Consider the following 24,386-nt stretch of genomic DNA (forward strand, 5'->3'; position numbering starts at 1 on the left):
TTAATTTCCATTTTTTACAGTTTCAAAATAACAAAAAAGGAAAAGGGCCCGAAGCAAAAGTTTGGGCACCTTGCATGGTCGGTACTTGGTAACACCCTCTTTGGCAAGTATCACAGCTTGTAAACGCTTTCTGTAGCCAGCTAAGAGTCTTTCAACTCTTGTTTGGGAGATTTTCGCCCATTCTTCCTTGCAAAAGGCTTCTAGTTCTGCGAGATGCTTGGGTTGTCTTGCATGCACTGCTCTTTTGAGATCTATCCACAGATTTTCGATGATGTTTAGGTGGGGGGGGACTGTGAGGGCCATGGCAAAACCTTCAGCTTGCGCCTCTTGAGGTAGTCCATTGTGGATTTTGAGGAGTGTTTAGGATCATTATCCTGTTGTAGAAGCCATCCTCTTTTCATCTTCAGCTGCTTTTTTTTTCCAGACGGTGCGATGTTTGCTTCCAGAATTTGCTGGTATTTAATTGAATTCATTCTTCCCTCTACCAGTGAAATGTTCCCCATGCTACTGGCTGCAACACAAGCCCAAAGCATGATCGATCCACCCCTGTGCTTAACATTTGGAGAGGTGTTCTTTTCAAGAAATTCTGCACCCTTTTTTCTCCAAACACCTTTGCTCATTGCGGCCAAAAAGTTCTATTTTAATTTCATCAGTCCACAGGACTTGTTTCCAAAGTGAATCAGGCTTGTTTAGATGTTCCTTTGCAAACTTCTGACACTGAATTTTGTGGTGAGGATGCAGGAAAGGTTTTCTTCTGATGACTCTTCCATGAAGGTCATATTTGTGCAGGTGTCACTGCACAGAAGAACAGTGCACCACCACTCCAGAGTCTGCTAAATTTTCCTGAAGGTCTTTTGCAGTCAAACGGGGGTTTTGATTTGCCTTTCCAGCAATCCTACCAGCAGTTCTCTTGGAAAGTTTTCTTGGTCTTCCAGACCTCAACTTGACCTCCACCGTTCCTGTTAACTGCCATTTCTTAATTACATTACGAACTGAGAAAACAGCTACCTGAAAACGCTTTGCTATCTTCTCATAGCCTTCTCCTGCTTTGTGGGCATCATTTATTTTAATTTTCAGAGTGCTAGGCAGCTGCTTAGAGGAGCCCATGGCTGCTGATTGTTGGGACAAGGTTTGAGGAGTCAGGGTATTTATAAAGCTTTGAAATTTGCATCACCTGGCCTTTCCTAATGATGACTGTCAACAAGCCATAGCCCTAACAAGCTGGTTGAGGTCTGAGACCTTGGTAAAAGTTATCTGAGAGCTCAAATCACTTGGGGTGCCCAAACTTTTGCATGGTGCTCCTTTCCTTTCTTTGCACTTTAAAATTGTACAAAACAAAAATAATACACTAATCTTGCTTAAAATGTTGAAAAGAATGTTTCATCTTTAACTTTATGACTTTTGGAGATCAGTTCATCTTCTACTTACAGTAACAGAAATTTTGACCAGGGGTGCCCAAACTTGTGCATGTCACTGTACGTAATTCATAAACAGTGTCATTGAGTTGATGCGTTCACTTTAAGAGACGGTGCCTGACACAATGACTCAGTGTAAGAAAACTGCTTTTATTTTTTTTGTAATGGAAGTAAAGAACTGCATATAGAATGACTCTTGCATGTTTTATTCACAAAATCATACATGACTAAATTCGTATCAATAATCTGATTGTTTTTAAAAAGAACCCTTTTTTTGGGAGGTTATACTCACCACTCCTTTCAACACAATTTCAGTCTCTGTGTCACCAGATGGATACACAACCCCAGGACAGTCAATAAGGAAAATACGCCGCATCAGAGTAATATACTGCCAAACCTACAACAGGGAAAGAAGCAAGGCAAAACTTATTGCAGAACCTTGTGTCATGAAATCTTAGAAATGAAAAAGATGAGCCATAAATTGTCACTTACAGAACATTTACTAGCCCAACAAATCAAGATATAGACAAATGTCGAAGTCTTATCAGTTTGTTTTTTCCTGGGCTCTGAATGCTTAAACGGAGGCAGTGGTTCAAATGATCTCAATTACCAGAATAAAGAGCAAACGCTCATGGATTACAAAGAGGGCAATAAGAAACTGAATGAAATAATTATTCTGTGTTCCAACATACAGTCTACTGCTAGAGAGTACGTGGGAGCAGTCACTGGCAACATTTAAAGAGGTCTTGATGAACACTAGATCCCCCTTCTCTTTGTGGCACCCAGAGCAATCCAACCTCACTCCCTGGCCAGCTGCAGGGGCATCAGAACTCCATCTGCATTGATTCATCCCGCAAACTCGCCTCACTGTCGCTCACCCCTTCACAGTTTGCAGAATAATTTAACACAATTTACCTCAAAAGTTATTTTTAGTGATGTCTTTAGTCAGATTTCCTAGCTTTTTAACTACCAGAGAGCGCTGTTGCACACGTTCGCTTGCTCTGGAAGTTAAGATGCATATTATGGATGCCACGGAGGAATTCCCCTCCCACCTGCTCTTCATTAATTCCATTATCACCTTCCTTACTTTTCAAATACCAGCACTTGCAGCTTATCCCTGCTTATCAAATTCTGTATTTACCTTCACCCTTCCTCCATTCACACGGGTCATTTTTTAAAAAAAAAGTAACTATCCGCTTTCACCTATCACTCACTTGCCTCCATCTCTCATCCCTGTCCACCCATCATTCCTCACTCCTCTTCAGTCTACCTACTAGTCTGCCTCATTCCTCCCCCTCCCCTTTTTGTACAACAAACCTCCCTTGCCACTCTGTTCTAAAACAGGGTGTCATCCAAAATGTAGACAGTCCCTCCCACAGATACTCCTTAACCTGCAAGGTTCCTTTGTTTTCCTTTTGCTCCTGATTTAAGCATCTGCAGACATCTGTGTCTCCAAGACTCGAGTGGCATATTTCTTTTAAAAATTATCTTCTTACTGCAGTGCACCAAATGAGTGGCCACAATTAGAAACAGGCCACACGTTGTCAGGGTATATAAAGGTTTAACAAAATAAAGCAGGATAGTTGTCCACACTACCAAAGACCAGGAAAAAGGAGTCCATGTACAAGAAAGTTGCATTTATCCCTCATCTTTTTAATGGATCTATTTTCAAACATTTAAGTTTAGAAGCCCTAAAATCCAGATTACATACCTTTGTTTCTCCAGCAATTGGTGCAACATTGCAGACTTTCTTTGATCGAAGTGCATTAATGATGGAGCTCTTGCCAACGTTCGGATAACCAATGAAGCCTACACTGATCTGCTTTTTATCAGTATGCAGCTATTTAAAAAATGGAAATGATAACATGTAATCAATGCCTTCAAAAATCTAGTTCTTACTTAAAGCTGAAAAAGCAACATCAAAATTTAAGTAACAAAGATTTAATAATTTATAGATATTAGTTTTATCCACCAGGGACATGTTACACATTGCAAAACTAATTTAACCAAGAGTTTTATTACAGTTCTATTGAATCCTTATAAGACTGACAAATAAAAAGTAAGAATTGTAGAAAGTTCTCTCTTTCTAGGGCAAGTCCATTCTACAATCCAAGGAGCATAAACAATTAATTTTCAAAACCTGGAAAATATAAGTCTTTGCCAAAACACTGGTACCCAGTTTGAATGTGATTTCCACCTGTGATTACACCTATGGCTTTTGGAATGTTTGGCAACAAGAAATGCTGAGGAATTTTGCACTGCCTGTACCACCTTCAAAACGTTCTAAAAATTACTTTATTAAGAAAGCAAAGTATAGCCAATAATCATCTGTCATTGCTTCACAGTTAAATATTGCAAAAAAAAAACAGGTACCAGTATACAAAAGGTTCATTTAGGACATCTTAAAGGATATTCAATGTACGAGATTGGTTCTGCATCACTGTAGAATTCAATTATCATCTTAATAATGTTTTTATTAATTCCGCTTTCACAAGTTTTTGAACTATTCAAACTACATTTTTAAAATTTTGGGCAAAGATCTTCTCCCATTACACAACCTTCAGACTTGATATCGAATTCTATAAAGCCAGTTAAGTCACTTTCCATGCTTGTATTCAAAATCACCAGTTTTGATCCAAGATATCAATCTGTAACATTGGCTTAAACCATCTTTCTCAGCAGTCTGAACACTCCTGATAACTCTATTTCATGGCTTTTACAACCATTGGCTTATTCTAACTGCTCTCATTAATCTAACACTGGATAACTTCATCTACAGCTTTAGCCAAAGGCATTCCAGAGCTCAACCTATCAGATTTCCTTTTGCCCCATCCATCTCTCCCTGGCATTCTCTGCAGATTAAAATTAACTTTTCTCACTTTTCCAGTTCTGACAAGAGATCTTTAACATGAAATACCAACTTTTTGCTTAGGTGCTGATTGATCTGTTGTCGAATTTCCCTTTTTATTCCAGATTTCCAACACCTGCATTTAAAAAAATTATAACCACTTTCATTTCCTTCTCCTACCTTCCCAAATTGTCGCAAAAGTTGGATCAGAGCTCCTTTTCCAAAGGGATTGGTGAGGCTCGCATGAAATGCAAGAGTTGGATATTCATGGGACAGCACGGCAACCCATCGTTTCTAGGAGATGGAATATTTAATAATTTATTTTTAAACCCCCTTGTTAAAACATAAAACACACAGAATCACACTTTCCTTTTAAACATTTGATCAATAAATCCTGTACAATTTCACCCCAGACTGATCAGTTACTATATTATCCCAATGGTTCAACAACATCAATAAGCAGCATCACAGCAGCAAAGAATTTAGAACATGGATTTTCAAATAGGCACTTCACACAAGGAACTTGAAAGGTTGAAACTTGAAACTAAATTTGAAAGGCTGTACAGTAAAATTAATAATTCGCTATGATTATTCAGAAATGTTGATGGTTTGACATCTGACTTATATGTAGATCACATTCCTGCACTCCCCTGAAGCTCACTGGAGCCTGGTTCGCATGGTCCCTTTAAATTTGATAAGTAAATTTGTAATACTACGTAACAACTAAAGGCAGTGAATTTAAAAAGCATTGAACAACATTCAATAGTCTGGAAAATCTGCCCATCCAGATCCAAATTACACTGGATTAGAGTTCACAGTATAACATTTTGAACATTTTTTAAATTAAAAGTTTGAACTGTGGTTTATTATGGTTCATTTAGCAGTTTTACTAAGTAAATAAACGGAACAGAACTTTAAAATCGTAATTCCCATTTTGAATGTCTGTTTGGAGCCAAACATACATCAGAAACAACAAAGTTAAAATTCTTCCTGTTCCAAAGAAATTGTTACATTCTAATACCGAATTTTTAAAGACAATGAAAAAAACTTACAGTAGCCCAAGTAGGTACAAGGTCACACTTGTTAAACACAAAAACCAGATGTTTCCATGGTTTTTCCTTCTTTAAATAAGCCTCTATATGGGGAGAGCGTGTTCCCATTGGATCTCTGGCATCCAACACTTGGATTATGACATCCGATGAATCAATAACCTTAAAGAAAAATACTTCGTTAATGATGCACAAGGAAAGCAATACCTCCCAAAGCAACTTGATCAGGAATGCTCAAACGGCAAGGGAAAAATGTGGTATTCTAATAAGGATCCTCAGGGCAAAGGCTAGAAGTGAGGTGATCTAGATGAGAGGGACAAAGGCATTATCTGTATCAGGTTATGCTGATTATTTGCAACATCAGTATCATTGAATGAAGAGAGACACTTTAGACTCCCCAAGATGGCCAAAGTTAAATGGAAAATAAAATAGGCTTTAATACACTTAGGGCCCTCATAGACCATTGACGTATCAGCAAATTAGAGGAAGATTGAAAATCTGACTGAGTGGTGCCACTGCAACAACCTTTCACACAATGTCAGAAAGACCATGGAGCTGATTATTGACTTCAGGAGGAGAAAAACAGAGGTCAATGATCCAGAGGCGGAGGAGTCAGCAACTTTAAAATTCCCTGGTGTTACCACTTCTGTCCCGTGTCAAGCATGCAAGTTCCATTACAAAGAAAGCACGGCAGCCTCTACTTTCTTAGAAGTTGGTGAAGATTTAGCATGTCATCTACAACTTCGAGAGATTTCTGTAGATGCGTGATGGAGAGTACATTGACTGGCTGCATCACAGCCTGGTATGGAAACACCAACGTCCTTGAATGGAAAAGCCTACAAAAAGTAGTGGATATAGTCCAGCCCACCCCACCATTAAGCACATCTATATGGAGTGCTGTTGCAGGAAAGCAGCACCCATCAAGGACCCCAAGCATTCGGGCCATGCTCTCTCACTGTTGCCATCAGGAAGGTACTACAGAAGCCTCAGTACTCACCACCAGGGTCAGGGACAGTCATTAACCCTCAGCCATCAGGCTCTTGAACCAGAGGGCATAACTTCACTCACTCCATGACTGAGCTGTTCCCACAAGCCATGGACTCACTTTCAAGGACCCCTCATCTCATGTTCTCGCTATTTATTGTTTATTTATTATTATTTTTTTTTCCCTCAGCTCAAGCTGATAAAACTTTAGGTACAGGCACAGCCAAGCATGTTCATTTGTCAATTGCTATGAATTTTCGGGCTATTCTAGTGGTGTTTAGTATTGCAGCTTTCTGCAGATTCACATATATATTACTATGTAGCCCTAATTGTTTAATGCTATTGTGTAGTGCCCTTGGGATGATAACTGTTGTAGATATTACTCCAGGACATGTTCCAATGTCTTTCAATTTCTTCTTTTAATTCAGCGTATTTGTTTTTTTTTTCATTTATTGATTTCTGTAAGCTGTGTGTGTTTGGAATGGCTATATCTATTTAATAAGTTGTTCTTGTTTATGTTGTTATTATTGTTTCTTTATTTTTATTTGCAGTTTGTTTTCTTCTGCACATTGGTTGTTTGTCCATCCTTTGGGTGCTCTCTTTTATTGATTATACTGTGTTTCTTGTAGTTGCTGTGAATGCTCGCAAGAAAATAAATTTCAGGGTTGTATATAGTGGCATATATGTACTGTGACAATAAATTTACTTTGAACTTTGGACCATTGTAAAGATAAACAAGTGCTGTATGCTGTTCACCCTTCATGCACAACAATTTTCATGTCCCAGCAAATCACACATACATAAAGTGCCAGCAAAAAAAATGTGGTCTATCATCTATTGGTGCAAGCTGAAAATTATCTATGCAATTCCAAAAGTTGGTTGAGAACTGTTCTATTTGATGGTTTACAAGAGCCAGACAAAGAAACACAATTATCCCTAACTGTTACCAAACCTGCCCAGCCAACGGCGCTGCTGTTTCACAGTTCAGTGCCGAGTTCAATCCTGACCTCTCGTGCTGTGGAGAGTTTGCACTTGAGCAGGTAAAGGTACGGGCATGGCCAGGTTCTCCAATTTCCTTCCATACTGAAGACCAGAACGTATTTCAATTAACCATACTATGTATGTAGCTGAGTGGCAAAATCTGAGGTAGGGAGTAGATGACAAATTGAAGAGAATATAAAAATGGGATTAATGTGGTATTAACACAAGTGCGTGCTTGAGGACTGTAACAGTCTCTGTGGGTCAAAGAGCCCGCTTTCACGCCAGTTGACTTCATGAACCTACGCATGTCTTCAATATTTCAAAAACAAAAGCTGATAAAGATATGCAGAAAAAGATAAATGACGAAAAGGACTTTTACGCAAGATTCAACATAAGGGATAACCACATTTTAATTGAGTCAGAGTAGTATAGAGCCCCATAGCTCATTGCATCTATGCCTTTTAATGTCGTTACCATCGATGATTAAATGATTAGCTTCATTTTCCAAACAGAAATATTGAAAGAGCTCACTCACTAAAGGACGCTCTTAGCAGGTTGTGAACTGCAGCTTTGAGAAACAGTAAACGTGCAAATAAAATGAAAAACAATTCCTATTTTTTTAACCGACAGTCACTGTATCAACTGTGAAAATCTGCTTTTAGTGTCTTTCAAGAATGAAGTTTGCATTTGCCTGATAGGAGATGCAAAGATAATTTCCATTAAAACATTTACCTTGTATAGCTCACCCCAAATTCTCTTTGACTGTCCTTTTTTGAAGATTTCTTCTCTAACTTCATCCCTAAACAAAATAAAGCCAGCAATGTATTATCCCAAACAATATTGCAAACGACTTCCAGATTCCCAGTTATATGACACATTCTGACTTGGACATATGGGGACACTGTAATTGCTGGCAGCCCAGTTCCTGGCATTTTGGGAATACCTTCAGAACTTAATCTGCAGAGGTTCATCACTACTCTTATGGTCTCAGCAGCTGGTACTGTTCAGGCAGCATCCGTGGAAACGAACAGTCAACGTTTTGGCCGAGACTCTTCGTCAGGACTGAAGAGGGAAGGGGCAGAGGCCCTATAAAGAAGGTGGGGGGAGGGTGGGAAGGAGAAGGCTGGTAGGTGCCAGGTGAAAAACCAGTAAGGGAAAAGATCAAGGGGTGGGGGAGGAGATAGGCAGGAAAGGTGAAGAAGGAATAGGGGAAAGCACAATGGGTAGTAGAAGGAGGTGGAACCATGAGGGAGGTGATAGGCAGCTGGAGGAGGGGGCAGAGTGAAACTGGGATGAGGGAAGGGATTACCGGAAGTTGGAGAATTCAATGTTAATGCCAAGGGGCTGGAGACTACCCAGACGGTATATAAGGTGTTGCTCCTCCAACCTAAGTTTGGCCTCATAGTCTGGGTAGTCTCTAGCCCCTCGGCATGAACACTGAATTCTCCAACTTCCGGTAATTCCCTCCCCCTCCCTTCCTCCATCCCAGTTTCACCCTGCCCCCTCCTCCAGCTGCCTATCACCTCCCTCATGATACCGCCTCCTTCTACTACCCATTGTGCTTTCCCCTATTCCTTCTTCACCTTTCCTGCCTATCCCCTCCCCCACCCCTTTATCTTTCCCCTTACTGGTGTTTCACCTGGCACCTACCAGCCTTCTCCTTCCCACCCTCCCCCCACCTTCTTTATAGGGCCCCTGCGCCCTCCCTCTTCAGTCCTGAGGAAGGGTCTCGGCCCGAAACACTGACTGTTTGCTTCCACGGATGCTGCCTGACCTGCTGAGTTCCTCCAGCGTGTTGTGCGTTGCTCTGACCCCAGCATCTGCAGAGTATTTTGTGTTTAGGTGGTATTGTTCACCAGAGATATAGGACAACTAAACTACAGAAACTTAGCACGTGAATTATAACATGTAGCCAGTGGTTTTTTTTTTGGAAATGTATGTGAAGAATCAACTCAATACTTTTCAGTACCAGAGGACTTGAGCTTTTCCTTAAATTTGAAAAGTAGTGTTTAATAATGTCTCTGAAACTTTACACATCATATTCTGACTTCTATGTTATTGAAATGTTTATGTCACCCAGAGACTATGTCAATAAATCAACGATATTTAAACATACCACTTTTGAGCATCTTATTTAGTCGAGTGCTGATGATTTCCTTACCGCACTCCAGTATCTTCCACAACCAGATCTCGGTCTTTTTCCAGATTATATTCTTTTACTGAGGTTTCAGCTTTTTCCACCAGGCCTTCCATATCATATACACTAAGATTTGGTCTCTTTCGCTGTGCTTTAGGGCCAAACGTTGTTTCAAATGTTTCTGTATCCAGAATATGTACTTTTGAATTCTGCAATCAAATAATTTTGCTTTAAATATTTGCACAGATGAAAATCCATTGAAATATGAAGCAAATGCATACTGAGAAATATAGGTAGGCTCAGAATGCCTACAAGATGGCCTTTTAGACTAGCGCGTAGTTGAGCACACTGAGGTATCAGCTATTCTTGACTGCATGTTCTGGATTTGATGAGGGAGCTTAAGGCAAAGGAACCCTTTGGAGGCAGTGATCATTGTATGATCATTTGCATCAGCCATCACTGTCAAAGACACCGGCAATATGCCATAAATTCAACAGCATCAGGGGCGAAAGTGAGTGCAGTTGCCATTACTAAGGAAAAGGTGCTTGGGAAGCTGAAAGGTCTAAAGGTAGATAAGTCACCTGGAACAGATGGACAACACCCTAGAGCTCTGAAAGAGGTAGCTGAAGAGACTGGAGGCATCAGTAATGATCTTTCAAGAATCACTAGGTTCTAGAATGGTTCCAGAGTGGAAAATTGCAAATGTCGTTCCACTCTTTAAGGACGAGGCAGAAGAAAGGAAATTATCGGCCAGTCTGTCTGACTTGAGTGGAAGGAAAGATATTGGAGTCCATTATTAAGGATGAGGTTTCAGGGTACTTGGAGGCACATGATAAAGTAGCCATGGTTTCCTTAAGGGGAAACCGTGCCTAGTAAATCTGTTAGAATTCTTTGAGGAAACTGTCAGGCAGGCTAGACAAAGGAGAGTCAGTGGATGTTTACTTGGATTTGCTCAAGGCTTTCGACAAGGTGCTGCATGAGGCTGCGTAACGGGAGTCTATGGCAGGACAGGAAAAATACTAGCAAGGACAGAGACTGGCTGACTAGTAGGAAGCAAAGAGAAGGAATAAAGGGGGGAAAGGGGGCCTTTTCTGGCTGGCTGCCAGTGGCTAGCTGCCAGTGGCTAGCAGTGCTTTGCAGGGGTCGGAGTTAGATCCGCTTCTTTTCACGTTACATTTCAATGATTTGGATGACAGAATTGATGGTTTTGTGGCCAAATTTTGGGGTGATATGAAGGGAGATGGAGTGGCAGGTAGTGTAGAGGAAGCAGGGAGTCTACAGAAGGACATAGCCAGATTGGGAGAATGGGCAAAGAACTGGCAGATGGAATATAGTCTGGGAAAGTGTATGGTCATGCATTTAGATAGTAGGAATAAAGCATAAATGGGGAGAAAATTCAAAAATCGGTGGTGTAAAGGGACTTTGGAGTCCCTTTACCAAGATTCCCTAAAGGTTAAGTTACAGGTTGAGTCAGTGATAAGGAAGTCAAATGCAATGTTAGCATTCATTTCAAGAGGAACAGAACACAAGAGCAAAGATGTGATGCTGAGGCTTTATAAGGTATTCGTCAGACTGTGCTTGGAGCATTATGAGCTCTGTCGGGCCCTTTACTTTATAAGAGATGTGCTGGCATTGGGCAGGATCCATTGGAGGTTCACAAGAATGAAAGGGTTAATATATTAAGAGCATTTGATGGCTCTGGGCCTATAGTCACTCAAGTTTAGAAGAATGGGATGGGTGGGGGGGGGGGGAGTGGAATCTCATAATCTCATCGAAACCCATCGAATATTGAAAGGCCAAGATAGAGAGGATGTGGAGAAGACATTTCCTATATTGGGTGAGCCTAAGAGCAGAGGGCACAGCTTCAGAATAGAGGTACGTCCACTTGGAACAGATGAGAAGGAATTTCTTTAGCCAGAGGGTGGTGAATCTGTGCAATTCATTACTATGGACAGCTGTGCAGGCAAAGCCATTCAGTACATTTGTAGCAGATTCTTGGTTAGTCAGGGTGTCAAAGGTTACTGGGAGAAGGCAGGAGAATGGGGTTGAAAGCCATAAATCAGCCATGGTGGAATGGTGGAAAAGACTCAATGGGCCGGATGGCCCAATTCTGCTATGTCTCATGGTTTTACATTCCCACCTACATCAAGGGTAATTTACAGAAGCTAATTAACCCAAGAACCAGCAAGTCTTTCAGATGTGGGAGGATACCAATGAATCTGGGGAACACATGGTTACAGGGAGGACAACCAAACAGGCTACAGAAGCCAGGACTCAATGGAGCACGAACGCAGGTCCACTGCCTACAGTATCCTGAGTCACTCAATTGCCAACTCTCTATGCTGAACAGAATTCTTTTAAAGTCCTTGAAGATGTTGGGAAAGATGCACTGCGTAGTGAACCAAATGTCATACAGTTGTCAAGTACGTGACAAGTGCATCTGAGCAAGGCACGTTTTATTAACACAAACATGAGGAAATCTGCAGATGCTGGAATTTCAAGCAACACACATAAAAGTTGCTGGTGAACGTTAATCATGGTTTACTTAAAGGAGTTTTCTAAATCGAGCCAGTAAGCTAAAACATATGGAAAATGTCTTCAAATTCCTTTGCTGCAGATGCAGATTTGTCAACATAACGAGAGTTTATCTTGTAATTTCCTTAACACCTTTGAAGATAAAGTTCTTAAATCTGTACCTTTAATGTCTATTTTTTTTAAGTTGAGGATTTACAGTAAATGTGATTGCAAAAGTTAGCAAAGTGGAAACATTGGAAAATATTAATCAAGGGAACAAACACCGAGAAATGAATTTAAAGCAGCAGAACAAATTGGCTGAAACAGTTGTTTTTTGTTGCAAGTCATACCATGATCCCGAGAATGCTCAGCTCACTGACTTTGGATGATCAAGGAACCCATGACTAATGAAAAGAACGTCTTATTTATGTTTTGATTAAATTGTAGAAATGCTTAAAGGCAGAAAAGAAAATGTAAAGAATCTCACAAATTCCTTTCAAAGAAAACACTCATCTCCTTGAATAGTCTAAATCAAAGGTTCCCAACCTTCATGATGTCATGGACCAACACCATTAAGCAAGGGCTCTGTGTTTCCCAGTTAATAAATACTGTATATCCACACAGTCATGGGGAGAATGTACAAACTCCTTACAGGCAGCGACGGGAATTAATTGTCTGTACCATTAAGCGTTGTACGAACCACCACCCCAAAGTTTGGAAGTCCCCGCTCTAAGCTCAGAAACCTTCTGAACCATTCCAACAGGATAAAATGTCGACATTCCAAAATTTTAGTTAAATTCCATGCAATATTAGATGCAATTTCAAACAGGATATAATTGTGCTGAATTTAAAGCTCAGGTGAACTGCTCGACATAAAAAATATTTTCAAGAAAGCAGCAATCTGAAAAACATACGCTATAAGCCTAATTTATGTTCATACCAACTAAATGAGCCTAAAGTCAGCAGTGTTTGCACATTTTTAGAAGCTCATTTCAATACTTTTTCAGATTTTTATTTATTTATTGAGATAACAGCGCAGAATAGACCATTTCAGCCATGCTGGCCAGCAAACCCTGATTTAATCCTAGCCTAATCACAAGACAATTTACAATGACCAATTAATCTACCAACTGTACATCTTTGGAGGAAACTGGAGCACCTGGAGGAAATACATGTGGTCATGGAGAGAACATACAGGTTCTTACAGACAGTAGCTGGATTTGAACTCGGGTCGCTGGTATGTAAAATGTGGTGCTAACTACCAGCACCATGACACTCATTAAATTCTCCAACTTCCAAGGTGCGTTTCAAACTCAGGTCTGTGGAATAATGATCCAGATATCTTTTTGTTGATCTCGTTACTTAAAAACTGTGCTAACTTATAAGTTATAATTTTGTGTTTAGTACCCTTGGCACAAACTTTAATATTGCATTTCCCACCATGAATACATACCATCATTACTGAATAACACAGCTAGAAACTTCAATAGGCAATCTCGTAGTCAAGGCATGCAGATCTGAAAAGCTGAATATCTTTTTTTTTCAGCAGCTATTTCAATATTTTAGATAAAGGCAAATTAAATGTTACAGCTGTTCATGATGGAACTATGTAAGTACTTGGAACTATTCTGTCATAGCACAAACTATACTGCTCAGTATTCACAGCTATATTGAATGAAAATTAAAAACTTACATGAGGTGTGATTCGGTCATTCAGAAGAGACATCGGAAGCTGGGTTTGTTTAAGAACTACCCTATAAGGGTCTTTCATAACACTGCCCATCTCTTCTTGGAATTGCTGCAGAGATGACTGCTTTATGACTCGAGTGTTAGCTATATATAAAAGCAAGAAAAAAAAAGCCTTTATTTTAAAATGGTCCTGTTCAACGTGTGAAAATCAGAGTAAAATTAGGAGCATATTTTGTACTTCATTGCTGTTTTCCTAATTTGAAGAGATGATCTACTGATACTGGAAAAGCTGTCAGGGCACAGCACACGCTCAAATTATCTGAGAACACTTTCTCCAGCATTTAACTGCTGAAATACTCCTTCAGTGTAAGATCTTCAGATACAAGATCAGCTTTATTTGTCACACGTACATTGAAATATACAATGAAATCTGCTGTTTTGCATCAAAGACCACACAGTCTGAGATATGCTGGGTGCAGTCCGCAAGTGTCACCACATTTCCAAAGCCAGTATAGTGGGTGCACAACTTATTAACCCCAAACTGTACGATTTTGGAATGCACCCGGGGAAACCCACGTGGTCATGGGGAGAATGTACAAACTCCATACAAGCAATGGCAGGAAATGAACCCAAATCTTACAGCTAGCTCTGCAAGGTATCACGCTACCCGCTACACTACTATGCTGCCCCGTCTCATAGCACCGCCTGTCTTACAGCAAACATCACTAGCAGTAATTCAGCAAAGTATTGCATCAGTAGGGTGAATGAGTTGGGTCTGGGATCTTGGTGTAGGAGACAAAGACGTACACATCTGCACAGAATTCACTCCCAGAGTCACAGCATCCTACCGGGACACTTCTGAAGAACAATTAGCTTGCAGGTTCAAGTTTCCCAAAGCAGTAAAGACTGAATTTAGGGGCCTTCTGGCATGTGGTTGTTTCTGGTTGGCTCTTTAAATACAGGTCAAGGTCAATCTGATTCACAAATTTTTCAGAACAAATTCTAGCCTAGCAGGTACAGGTGATCACAATATACTCTATATCACAACACGAAGGATCTAAGTGAGCAGAGATGATTTTATCCCCCTACTTTGGTTTCAAAATGCTCACTGATCTAATTTTGAAATCCATTTGCCATTCCTCAGCCCATCTCCCTAACTGATCGCAAACTCTTTGTAGTTCATTGCAACCTGTTTCACTATCAGCAGGATGCCCCAATTCTGTATCAAACAGCTCGCTGAAAGGAGCCCATGTAGCTGAACAGGGTGATGAACAAGGTGCATAGCATGCTGACCTCCATCAACGCAGCTCCAGTGCTTGAGGATCACGTGAAGCAGGCCAAGGAGCAATAGGAAAGTCTACAACAGACAGATCCGTTTCTCTGGCAATCAAATTCTTGAGATTATGAACATTTCAGTTATACATGTGTTTACAGTTTTGTGCCACATCTGAAAATCACATTAGTCTAGAAAATAATGAACTCACCAAACCACTTGATGTTTGGTTCCACTCGAGACGTGGTGCCAGATGTAACTGTTGACTGGAACTGCAGTGGCTTGACAATCTTCCCATGTTTGTTTCTTGAACGAAATAAAACACAATTAAGAGCCTGTAATAGATTTCCAACAGCTGTCAAAATGGACATGATTATGCAAATGAAGGTTCGATTTGTACGAAGATATGTACAAATTACTTAAAGATGTGCTCAGAAAAGGGCCTCCAATATCTTCACTAAAAATTAGTGAATAAAACGGATGAGCAAAAAAATGACGTTATTATTGGAATGTGATATAACAGATCCCTTCCAGCTATTATGTTGGAAAGCAAACAGGGATGAGATCCCACAATCTCACATTTAAAGATAAAGAAAACCCCATGATCTCCTGAATGCTACCCATTGAATAGCCAGAAGTTAACAAATCCACAATTATCCAACTGCTCTTTCTTCTAAACCTTTCACCAGGTTTTACCCTGGTTTTAATGCCCAAAGTGTATCCCCTCACACTTATTCAAGATGAAATCCATTCCTCAGCTCATCTCCCTAACTGATCACGATCTCTTTGCAGTTCATTGTAACCTACTTCGCTATCAGCAAGATGCTCTAATCTGAGATCAGCCCATGCAGCTAAATTGGGTAATGAACGAAGTGTTTAGCATGCTGACCTCCAAGTTTGAGTAGGGACATAATGCTGCAGTTATTCAGGTAGTTGGCGAGACCGCACTTGGGAGTGTTTTGAACAGTACTGTTATAGGAAAGACTTTGCCAAGTTGGATATGGGGCAGATGAGGATGCTGTTTGGATCAGAATGCTTGAAATCTAGGGAGAGCTTAGCCACACTGTCTTTATTCCTTCAAGCTTATCAGAGTGAAAGGTGACCACAAAGACATTTATCCATACTACTCATACTTTTATAAGGTCCTAGCCCTTTTCCCAGTTTGCAGAGTAGAAATCAGAGATTGAAAATCTCACTCAATATGAGCGAGACCAAGATGATTATTGACTTCAGTCCTCATCGGGTGATCAGAGATGGAGAGAATCAGCAACTTTAAATTCCTTGGCGCCATCACATCAGAGCACCTGACCTGGGTCAAGTACGCAAGTACCAATTACGATGAAAACATGGCATCACTTCTACTTTCTTACAAGTTTGCAAAGATTTGAAGTGTCATCTAAAAATTCACCAACTTCTATAGATGTGTGTAGGGAGTATACTGACTAGGTGCATCATGGCCTTGCATGGGAACACCAATGCCCTTGTACAGAAAAGCCTACAAAAAGTAGTGGATACGGCCCAGTCCATCACGGGTCAAGCTCCCTCTACCACTGAGCACATCTCCATGAAGTGCTGTCGCAGGAAAGCAGCATCCATCATCAAGGACCCCCACCATCCAGGACATGCTCTCCTTTCACCGCTGCCACCAGGGAGGTGGCACAGGAGCCTCAGGACCCGTACCACAAGATTTAGGAAGAGTTTTTACCCCTCAACCATCAGGGTCTTGAACTAGAGAGGATAACTTCACTTGCCCCATCACTGAACTGTTCCCACAACCTACCCACCCACCATCTCAGGTTCCTGATACTTATTGCCAACTTATTTTTTTCAATTTTCTCTTTCTTTTTGTGTTTGCAGTTTGCTGTCTTTTGCACATTGATCGTTTGCCCACCCTGTTGGGTACGGGTTTTCATTGATTCCATTGTACTAACTGTGAATGCCCGCAGGAAAATGAATCCCAGGGTTGTATATAGTGACATATATACTTTGATATTAAATTTACCCTGAACAAATCTAGAGGGTGTGGATACAAGAGAAGAGAGATTTAAAAGAGACCCGAGAGGTAAATTCTTCACAGAGAGGGCAGTGAGCACCTGGAATGAGCTGTCGGAGGAAGTGGTCAAGGAAAGTACAACTGTAACAATTATGAGGCATTTGGACAGGTACTTGGAGGGAAAGGGCCGGGAAGGTGATGGGCAACTGGGACTGGCATCTATTACTCTACAAAGCAGCTGATTAAGAAAGCTTCAGCACCATGATGCAGCTTCTGTCACAACGTTGACAAGGATTTACTCGAGGGGTTTGGAAATGCGACTACAGAGATGTATCATACAAAAGATTCAAGATTCAAAAAACTTTGTCATTCTAACCACACATCAGCTCTGCAGGGCAGAATGAGACAGCATTTCTCAGGGACAGTGCAATCATTACAAACACAACACTAAATAATAAACATACCAATAAATAGTAAAACAAAACAGCCACATGTCAGTTAAAATCAGTTATAAGTGTCCGGTGCAAGTTAAAAGTGTCCAAAGCAGAGTCAGGTGGAGCAGCTATTTAGCAGTCTGACTGCCTGTGGGAGGAAGCTGTTTAGTAGCCTTGCAGTTTAGTTTTGATGTTTCTGTAATGTTTGCCTGATGGTAGAAGAACAAACAGTTCATGGAGAGGGTGTGAGGGGTCTTTAATGATATACCGTGTCTTCCGGAGGCGTCGACTCTGAAAGAGGTCTTGGACAGAAGGTAGGGAGACCCCAATAACCTTCTCTGCTCCCCCAACCACCCTCTGCAAGGCTTTTTTGTTGACAGCACTGCAGCTGGAGTACCAGGTTGTGATGCAAAAGGTCAGCACACTCTCAACCACGCCTCTGTAGAATGTAGTTAAGATGTTAGTGGGGAGTGATGCTTCTTCAAGCTTCCTCAGAAAGTGCAATCTCTGCTGGGCCTGTTTCACAATCCCAGAGGTGTTCCTGGACCAGGTGAGATTGTCTGAGATCTGCACCCCAAGGAACTTGATGTTTTCCACTCTCTCCACTGTGGAGCCGCTGATGCTGAGGGGTGTGTGCTCAGGCTGAGACCGTCTGAAATCGACGATCATCTCCTTGGTTTTGGTGACATTAAGCATCAGGTTGTTATCCCTGCAACAGCTGTCTAGGTGTTTGACCTCCTCCCTGTACATAGTTTTATCACTTTTGCTGATGAGCCCCACTACTGTGGTATCATCTGCAAATTTAATGATCAGGTTCTCCCTGAATCGGGCTGCAGTCATGTGTTGCCAGTGTAAACAGCAATGGGCTAAGCACACAGCCTTGTGGGTATCCAGTACTCAGTGTGATGGAGTCAGAGTTAGCACAATGAAGTTTGTGGATAATAATAAATTTACACCAACCTTCGTTCCTTCTGTCTGTACATATTAAGACGTTTAATAGTTGCCCTGTCCCTCTTGAGGCCTCCCCCATCTTTGGGCCGATCTGCACACAACCAAATGTATTAAAATGCAACAAAGATTCTAATTTTCAAAGTAAACTCCCTCTAAGTGTCTAAGTGGAACATATTTAGTCAATCCAAAATACCTGAATTATCCAAACATCTGAATTAAGAGACATCTTGTAGAAATTGAATAATGGTTTTTAGTTATCATAAGGATTGCTCAAAGCCTCCATGAAGAAACGTAACATCCCCATTAATACCTAGAAATCTTTGGCCCTTGACTACTCAAATAGTGAGGATTCAGGATGGCGCCAAATAGCATCCGCAGATTTTCTTGTTTGTTATTGGCACCAAATACCCGTGGTTCATCAGTGCATACTAAAGCAGCGTGCACTACCTCACAAACCACCCATCCATACTTGCCACCAGACAACTCCTGCCCCAAATGTGGAAGAGTCTGTGGTTCCTCATTTGGCCTCTTTACCCACCTGTACAACTGGCGATTAGCGTAGCACAGAATGGGCCATCAGCCATTTCTACATTCAGAATGACCCTCCTGCCCAGACGGCAATGAATGCTTAGTTGATAAGTGTATTCAAAGAGAATGCAAGCCAGGCACCTCTTAATACAAAGGTCACCCCAAAAACTGTGATCAAAACTCCCACATTCTTATCTCCAATGCATCTAATATCCGCTTCGCACAAGGCAACCAACATGTAGCGCAGAAGGAAACCATTTAGCCTCATTCATCTGTTGTTTGAAATATTAACAAACTTAATCTCACAACTTATTACCAAGTCACCTCTTGTTCTTTCGTCTCATTTTAAATTTCACTCTCTAGAACATGTATATATGTCATTGGAAATGCTTCCATTTTTTCCTCCACCCAAACTTTTAACAACTTTTTTTCATTACAATACCTATTCTAAAAAGATCAAACCCAGCTTCCTTGATCTAAAAACAGAAAACCGTGATCCTAGCCACCATTCCTGAAGATCCTTTCGACATCTCTTTCAAAGACTTAACATTCATTAACAGCAGTGATCAGAAATAATCACAGTCCCAACAACCAGGGTCTATGATGCACTTCATGAAGTTTTCTATGGTTTTGCACCGTGTCAGTTAGGAATGTTGAGCATCCTGTTTTATCTGACAACTGCTTTCTCTAGTTTGGCAAATCCCAGGTACTAACCAACCCCATTACCAACCATTCCCTTCCCAATCTCCCTCCCTGACCTGCAACAGCCATCCCCTCTCCCTCTGACCCCATTCCACCGACCATCCCCACCCCCTCCCAACCCCCGTGCCAACCGTACCCTTCCCCTACCCTGACCCCAGAGCCAACCATTCCCTTCACTCTCCTGACCCCAATGCTGATTCTCTCTCCTCACCAACCCAAACCCCAATGCAAATTGTCCTCTCCCCCTCTCCTTCCCCAGACCCCAGGGCCAATCATCCTCTCCTCCTTCCTTCTCCTCTCCTTCCCCAGACCCCAGGGCGAACCATCCTCTCCTCCTTCCTTGTCCTCACCTTCCCCAGACCCCAGGGCCAACCATCCCCTCCCCCTTCCTTGTCCTCTCCTTCCCCAGACCCCAGGGCCAACCACCCCTTCCCCCTTCCTTGTCCTCACCTTCCCCAGATCCCAGGACCAACCAATCCCTCCCCCTTCCCCAGACCCCAGGGCCAACCATCCCCTCCCCCTTCCTTGTCCTCTGCTTCCCCAGACCCCAGGGCCAACCATCCCCTCCCCCTTCCTTGTCCTCTCCTTCCCCAGACCCCAGGGCCAACCATCCCCTCCCCCTCCCTTGTCCTCTCCTTCCCCAGACCCCAGGGCCAACCATCCCCTCCCCCTTCCTTGTCCTCTCCTTCCCCAGACGCCAGGGCCAACCATCCCCTCCCCCTCCCTTGTCCTCTCCTTCCCCAGACCCCAGGGCCAACCATTCCCTCCCCCTTCCTTGTCCTCTCCTTCCCCAGACCCCAGGGCCAACCATCCCCTCCCCCTCCCTTGTCCTCTCCTTCCCCAGACCCCAGGGCCAACCATCCCCTCCCCCTCCCTTGTCCTCTCCTTCCCCAGACCCCAGGGCCAACCATTCCCTCCCCCTTCCTTGTCCTCTCCTTCCCCAGACCCCAGGGCCAACAATCCCCTCCCCCTCCCTTGTCCTCCCCCTTCCTTGTCCTCTCCTTCCCCAGACCCCAGGCCCCAGGGCCAACCATCCCCTCCCCCTCCCTTGTCCTCTCCTTCCCCAGACCCCAGGGCCAACCATTCCCTCCCCCTTCCTTGTCCTCTCCTTCCCCAGACCCCAGGGCCAACCATCCCCTCCCCCTCCCTTGTCCTCTCCTTCCCCAGACCCCAGGGCCAACCATCCCCTCCCCCTTCCTTGTCCTCTCCTTCCCCAGACCCCAGGGCCAACCATCCCCTCCCCCTTCCTTGATCTCATGCCCCGTACCCTCCCCCTCCTTATCAGCCCCTATCTGACCGAGTGTCAACTCCTCCTCCCCTTTGGCAAATGGTCCCCGAGTCCACAGCTTTCTCCCCCCGCTGACCTGGGTTGGTGCTGGCGGTGGACGGGTTGACCGAGCAGCGGCCCCGGTACTGAGCCTTCACCATCTTGGACACCCCGGCACAGGAACCGAGCCCCGCGTGGCTGCTTCGCAATCGCCCTGCGACGGCTGCCGCTGCGTCATAAACGGGCGACACGGAGGAACAGGGGGCGGAGTCATCGTATCAGGTGAACAAGAAATTTGGCAATTCAAAGATTCAAATGAAATTACTTATCAAAATGCATATATATGTTAACATACACCAGCTGAGTCATTTTCTTGCAGGCATAAACAGGAAATAAAGAAATGCAACAGAGTTTACGAAAATTATACATAAAGGAAAACTGACAAACATCAATAAGCAAAAGACAATGTTTGCAAATCAAAATAATACTGAGACCATGAGTTATAAAGAGTCCTTGAATGGAAGGTAAAGGGAAAATACTCAGCAGGAGTGGTTCAGTTTGTGTGGACAAGGATAAAACATGCGTTGTAATGATAATCCAGTTATCAACATAGATGTTGTAGGTTAGATTGGCCTCATAGTGGGGGGCTACATCCACAGTCTGAAGTACTATGCAGACATCCCACCCCGCAAAAACTAATTTCAGGGAGGTAACAACACCATTTCAGGGAGTAGCACCCCCCACCCCCCGCCCGTCCGTCAACCTCCAAGGGTGTATGTAATACTTTGTTTAGTGATTTTGTCTAATCTGTAAACCAAGCTGGGTATATGCAGCAAATGTGACATTAAAATATGTGTTTATATTATATTATATTATCATGTTTATTCTATTACAACTTTAAGCAAGTCTACAGGGTGTTTGGCATCCCCTGCTCTGCTGGGGGAGAAGCTGACAGCGATGCAGGTGGATGCCTCCCTGGTGTCATGGATTCTTGATTACCTGACTGGCAGACCACAGTACGTGTGCTTGCAACACTGTGTGTCCGACAGAGTGATCAGCAGCACTGGGGCTCCACAGGGGACTGTCTTGTCTCCCTTTCTCTTCACCATTTACACCTCGGACTTCAACTACTGCACAGAGTCTTGTCATCTTCAGAAGTTTTCGGATGACTCTGCCAAAGTTGGATGCATCAGCAAGGGAGATGAGGCTGAGTACAGGACTACGGTAGGAAACTTTGTCACATGGTGTGAGCAGAATTATCTGCAGCTTAATGTGAAAAAGACTAAGGAGCTGGTGGTAGACCTGAGGAGAGCTAAGGTACTGGTGACCCCTGTTTCCATCCAGAGAGTCAGTGTGGACATGGTGGAGGATTACAAATACCTAGGGATACGAATTGACAATAAACTGGACTGGTCAGAGAACGCTGAGGCTGTCTACAAGAAAGGTCAGAGCCGTCTCTATTTCCTGAGGAGACTGAGGTCCGTTAACATCTGCCGGACGATGCTGAGGATGTTCTACGAGTCTGTGGTGGCCAGTGCTATCACGTTTGCTGTTGTGTGCTGGGGCAGCAGGCTGAGGGAGGCAGACACCAACAGAATCAACAACCTCATTCGTGAGGCCAGTGATGTTGTGGGGATGGAACTGGACTCTCTGACGGTGGTGTCTGAAAAGAGGATGCTGTCTAAGTTGCATGCCATCTTGGACAATGTCTCCCATCCACTACATAATGTACTGGTTGGGCACAAGAGTACATTCAGCCAAAGACTCATTCCACCGAGGTGCAACACAGAGCATCACAGGAAGTCATTCCTGCCTGTGGCCATCAAACTTTACAACTCCTCGCTTGGAGGGTCAGACACCCTGAGCCAATAGGCTGGTCCTGGACTTATTTCATAATTTACTGGCATAATTTACATATTACTATTTAACTATTTATGGTTCTATTACTATTTATTATTTATGGTGCAACTGTAACGAAAACCAATTTCCCCCGGGATCAATAAAAGTATGACTATGACTATGACTATGACTATCACGTAGGACATCAATAGAGTAGCTCCTTAGGAACTAGCCAGCTAGTTCAAATAACGTTAGCTATGCTAATGAACGAATGACACCTGTTAAACTCACCTCAACATGTCTTTTACAGTCTTAACCCACCATGGGCAATAGAAAAGTCACTGTTGCAAACAGTGCAGCGAGCAACACTGTCATTATCTTTGAGGTCGACTGTAAAGCCCGCCCACAGAGAAAACTGATAGGTCTACTTAGCAGGGGTCCCCAACATTTTTTGCACCGCGGACCGGTTTAATATTGACAATATTCTTGCAGACCGGCCGACTGGGTGGCGGGGGGGGGGGGTGTTAATCATGACCGGAATGTAGGTGATAAGTCAATAGCATCATAACATTTTAAGTAACGTTTGGATATTAAACACACAGCGCATATTTTCCCCATATGAACATATAAAATCATTGCAACACACCAATATCGCTGAATCAGTGCGAGCCCTGGGCTTGTTTTCCTGCAACAAGACAGTCCCATCGAGGGGTGATGGGAGACAGCGATACTCAAACGGGGTTCCTTGTGTCCAGACTATTCCGCAATTTAGTTTTCGTTGCATTCATTGCAGAAAACTCCGCTTCGCAGCGATATGATGTTGGAAATGGAAGCAACGTTTTCAGTGCTTTCGTGGCGATCTCAGGACATTTAGCCTTGACTTTGATCCAGAATGCCGGCAGAGATGTTATGTCAAACAAACTTTTCAGCCCACCGTCACTTACAAGCTCGAGGAGTTGATTTCCTTCCCGTGCTGACACGGATGACGCGTGGGTAGTGACCTCGTGTGTGTTCAAGTTCAACAGTGCGTGACAGGGAATGAGGAAAGGTGCAAATGACTCATACCGTTTCATATTGCCAAATCATATTGTTTCCTCACGGCCCGGTGGTTGGGGACCACGCTTAGCACGAAGGGAGACCAATCAGGATGCTCGCTCTCCCTCTCCCTCTCAAAAAAATCTATTTCCGGGATATTGTATATAATTTCCGGACGTCAGGGAGCCACTATCGATATGCGGGAGACTCCCGGATCTTCCGGGAGAGCTGGGATGTCTGACTATGTTACACGAGACTATACCTATGATATTCATTACAGTGATCACTTTGCATTCAAATGGGCCTAGAATTAAAATGGTTCAATTTAATATCGGAAAATGTATACACTGTACAACCTGACATTCTTACTCTTCACAGAGACATCCACAAAACAAGACCCCCCCCCCAAAGAATCAATGATAGTGACATCAGAACCCCAAAGTCCTCTCCCCCTCCCAGGCACAAGCAGTAACAGTAGCATTGACACCCCCCCCCAACAACCTCCACCATGCTAGTAACAGCAAAAGCCCCAAAAGAGACCTCGATCTCGAGTCCATCAGAAAGTACAGTCCATAACCAAGACAGGCTCTCTCTCAGCAGTGAAGGAGAGAGAGATCACTTCTGCAATAACGTGTTTTCTTCTTATAAAATGTGCATAAGTATATTTAATTTATGTTTTTACTTCTCTAAGCTGCTTGTATGATGCTTTTGGGTAACGTAATGGATAAGAGATGACATATTTTATTG

At 42.8% G+C, this 24,386-nt stretch overlaps 1 protein-coding gene across 1 annotated transcript in view; it reads right to left on the reverse strand.

Moving 5' to 3' along the window:
* gnl2 (G protein nucleolar 2) overlaps positions 1-20,994 on the reverse strand; it is a 34,283-nt gene extending 13,289 nt beyond the window's left edge. Inside the window, exons 1-10 of the mRNA XM_063033972.1 lie at positions 20,863-20,994; positions 18,278-18,359; positions 15,102-15,196; positions 13,622-13,761; positions 9,439-9,623; positions 8,010-8,076; positions 5,316-5,474; positions 4,444-4,557; positions 3,127-3,255; positions 1,708-1,812 (exon numbers count right to left, since the gene is read on the reverse strand). Coding sequence (XP_062890042.1) covers positions 1,708-1,812; positions 3,127-3,255; positions 4,444-4,557; positions 5,316-5,474; positions 8,010-8,076; positions 9,439-9,623; positions 13,622-13,761; positions 15,102-15,196; positions 18,278-18,359; positions 20,863-20,926 — 1,140 coding nt within the window. The 5' untranslated portion in view covers positions 20,927-20,994. The remainder of the gene's footprint in view (positions 1-1,707; positions 1,813-3,126; positions 3,256-4,443; positions 4,558-5,315; positions 5,475-8,009; positions 8,077-9,438; positions 9,624-13,621; positions 13,762-15,101; positions 15,197-18,277; positions 18,360-20,862) is intronic.
* Positions 20,995-24,386: the final 3,392 nt, after the last annotated feature.

Source organism: Mobula hypostoma, chromosome 26 (assembly GCF_963921235.1).
Source record: "Mobula hypostoma chromosome 26, sMobHyp1.1, whole genome shotgun sequence".
Lineage (NCBI taxonomy): Eukaryota > Metazoa > Chordata > Chondrichthyes > Myliobatiformes > Myliobatidae > Mobula > Mobula hypostoma.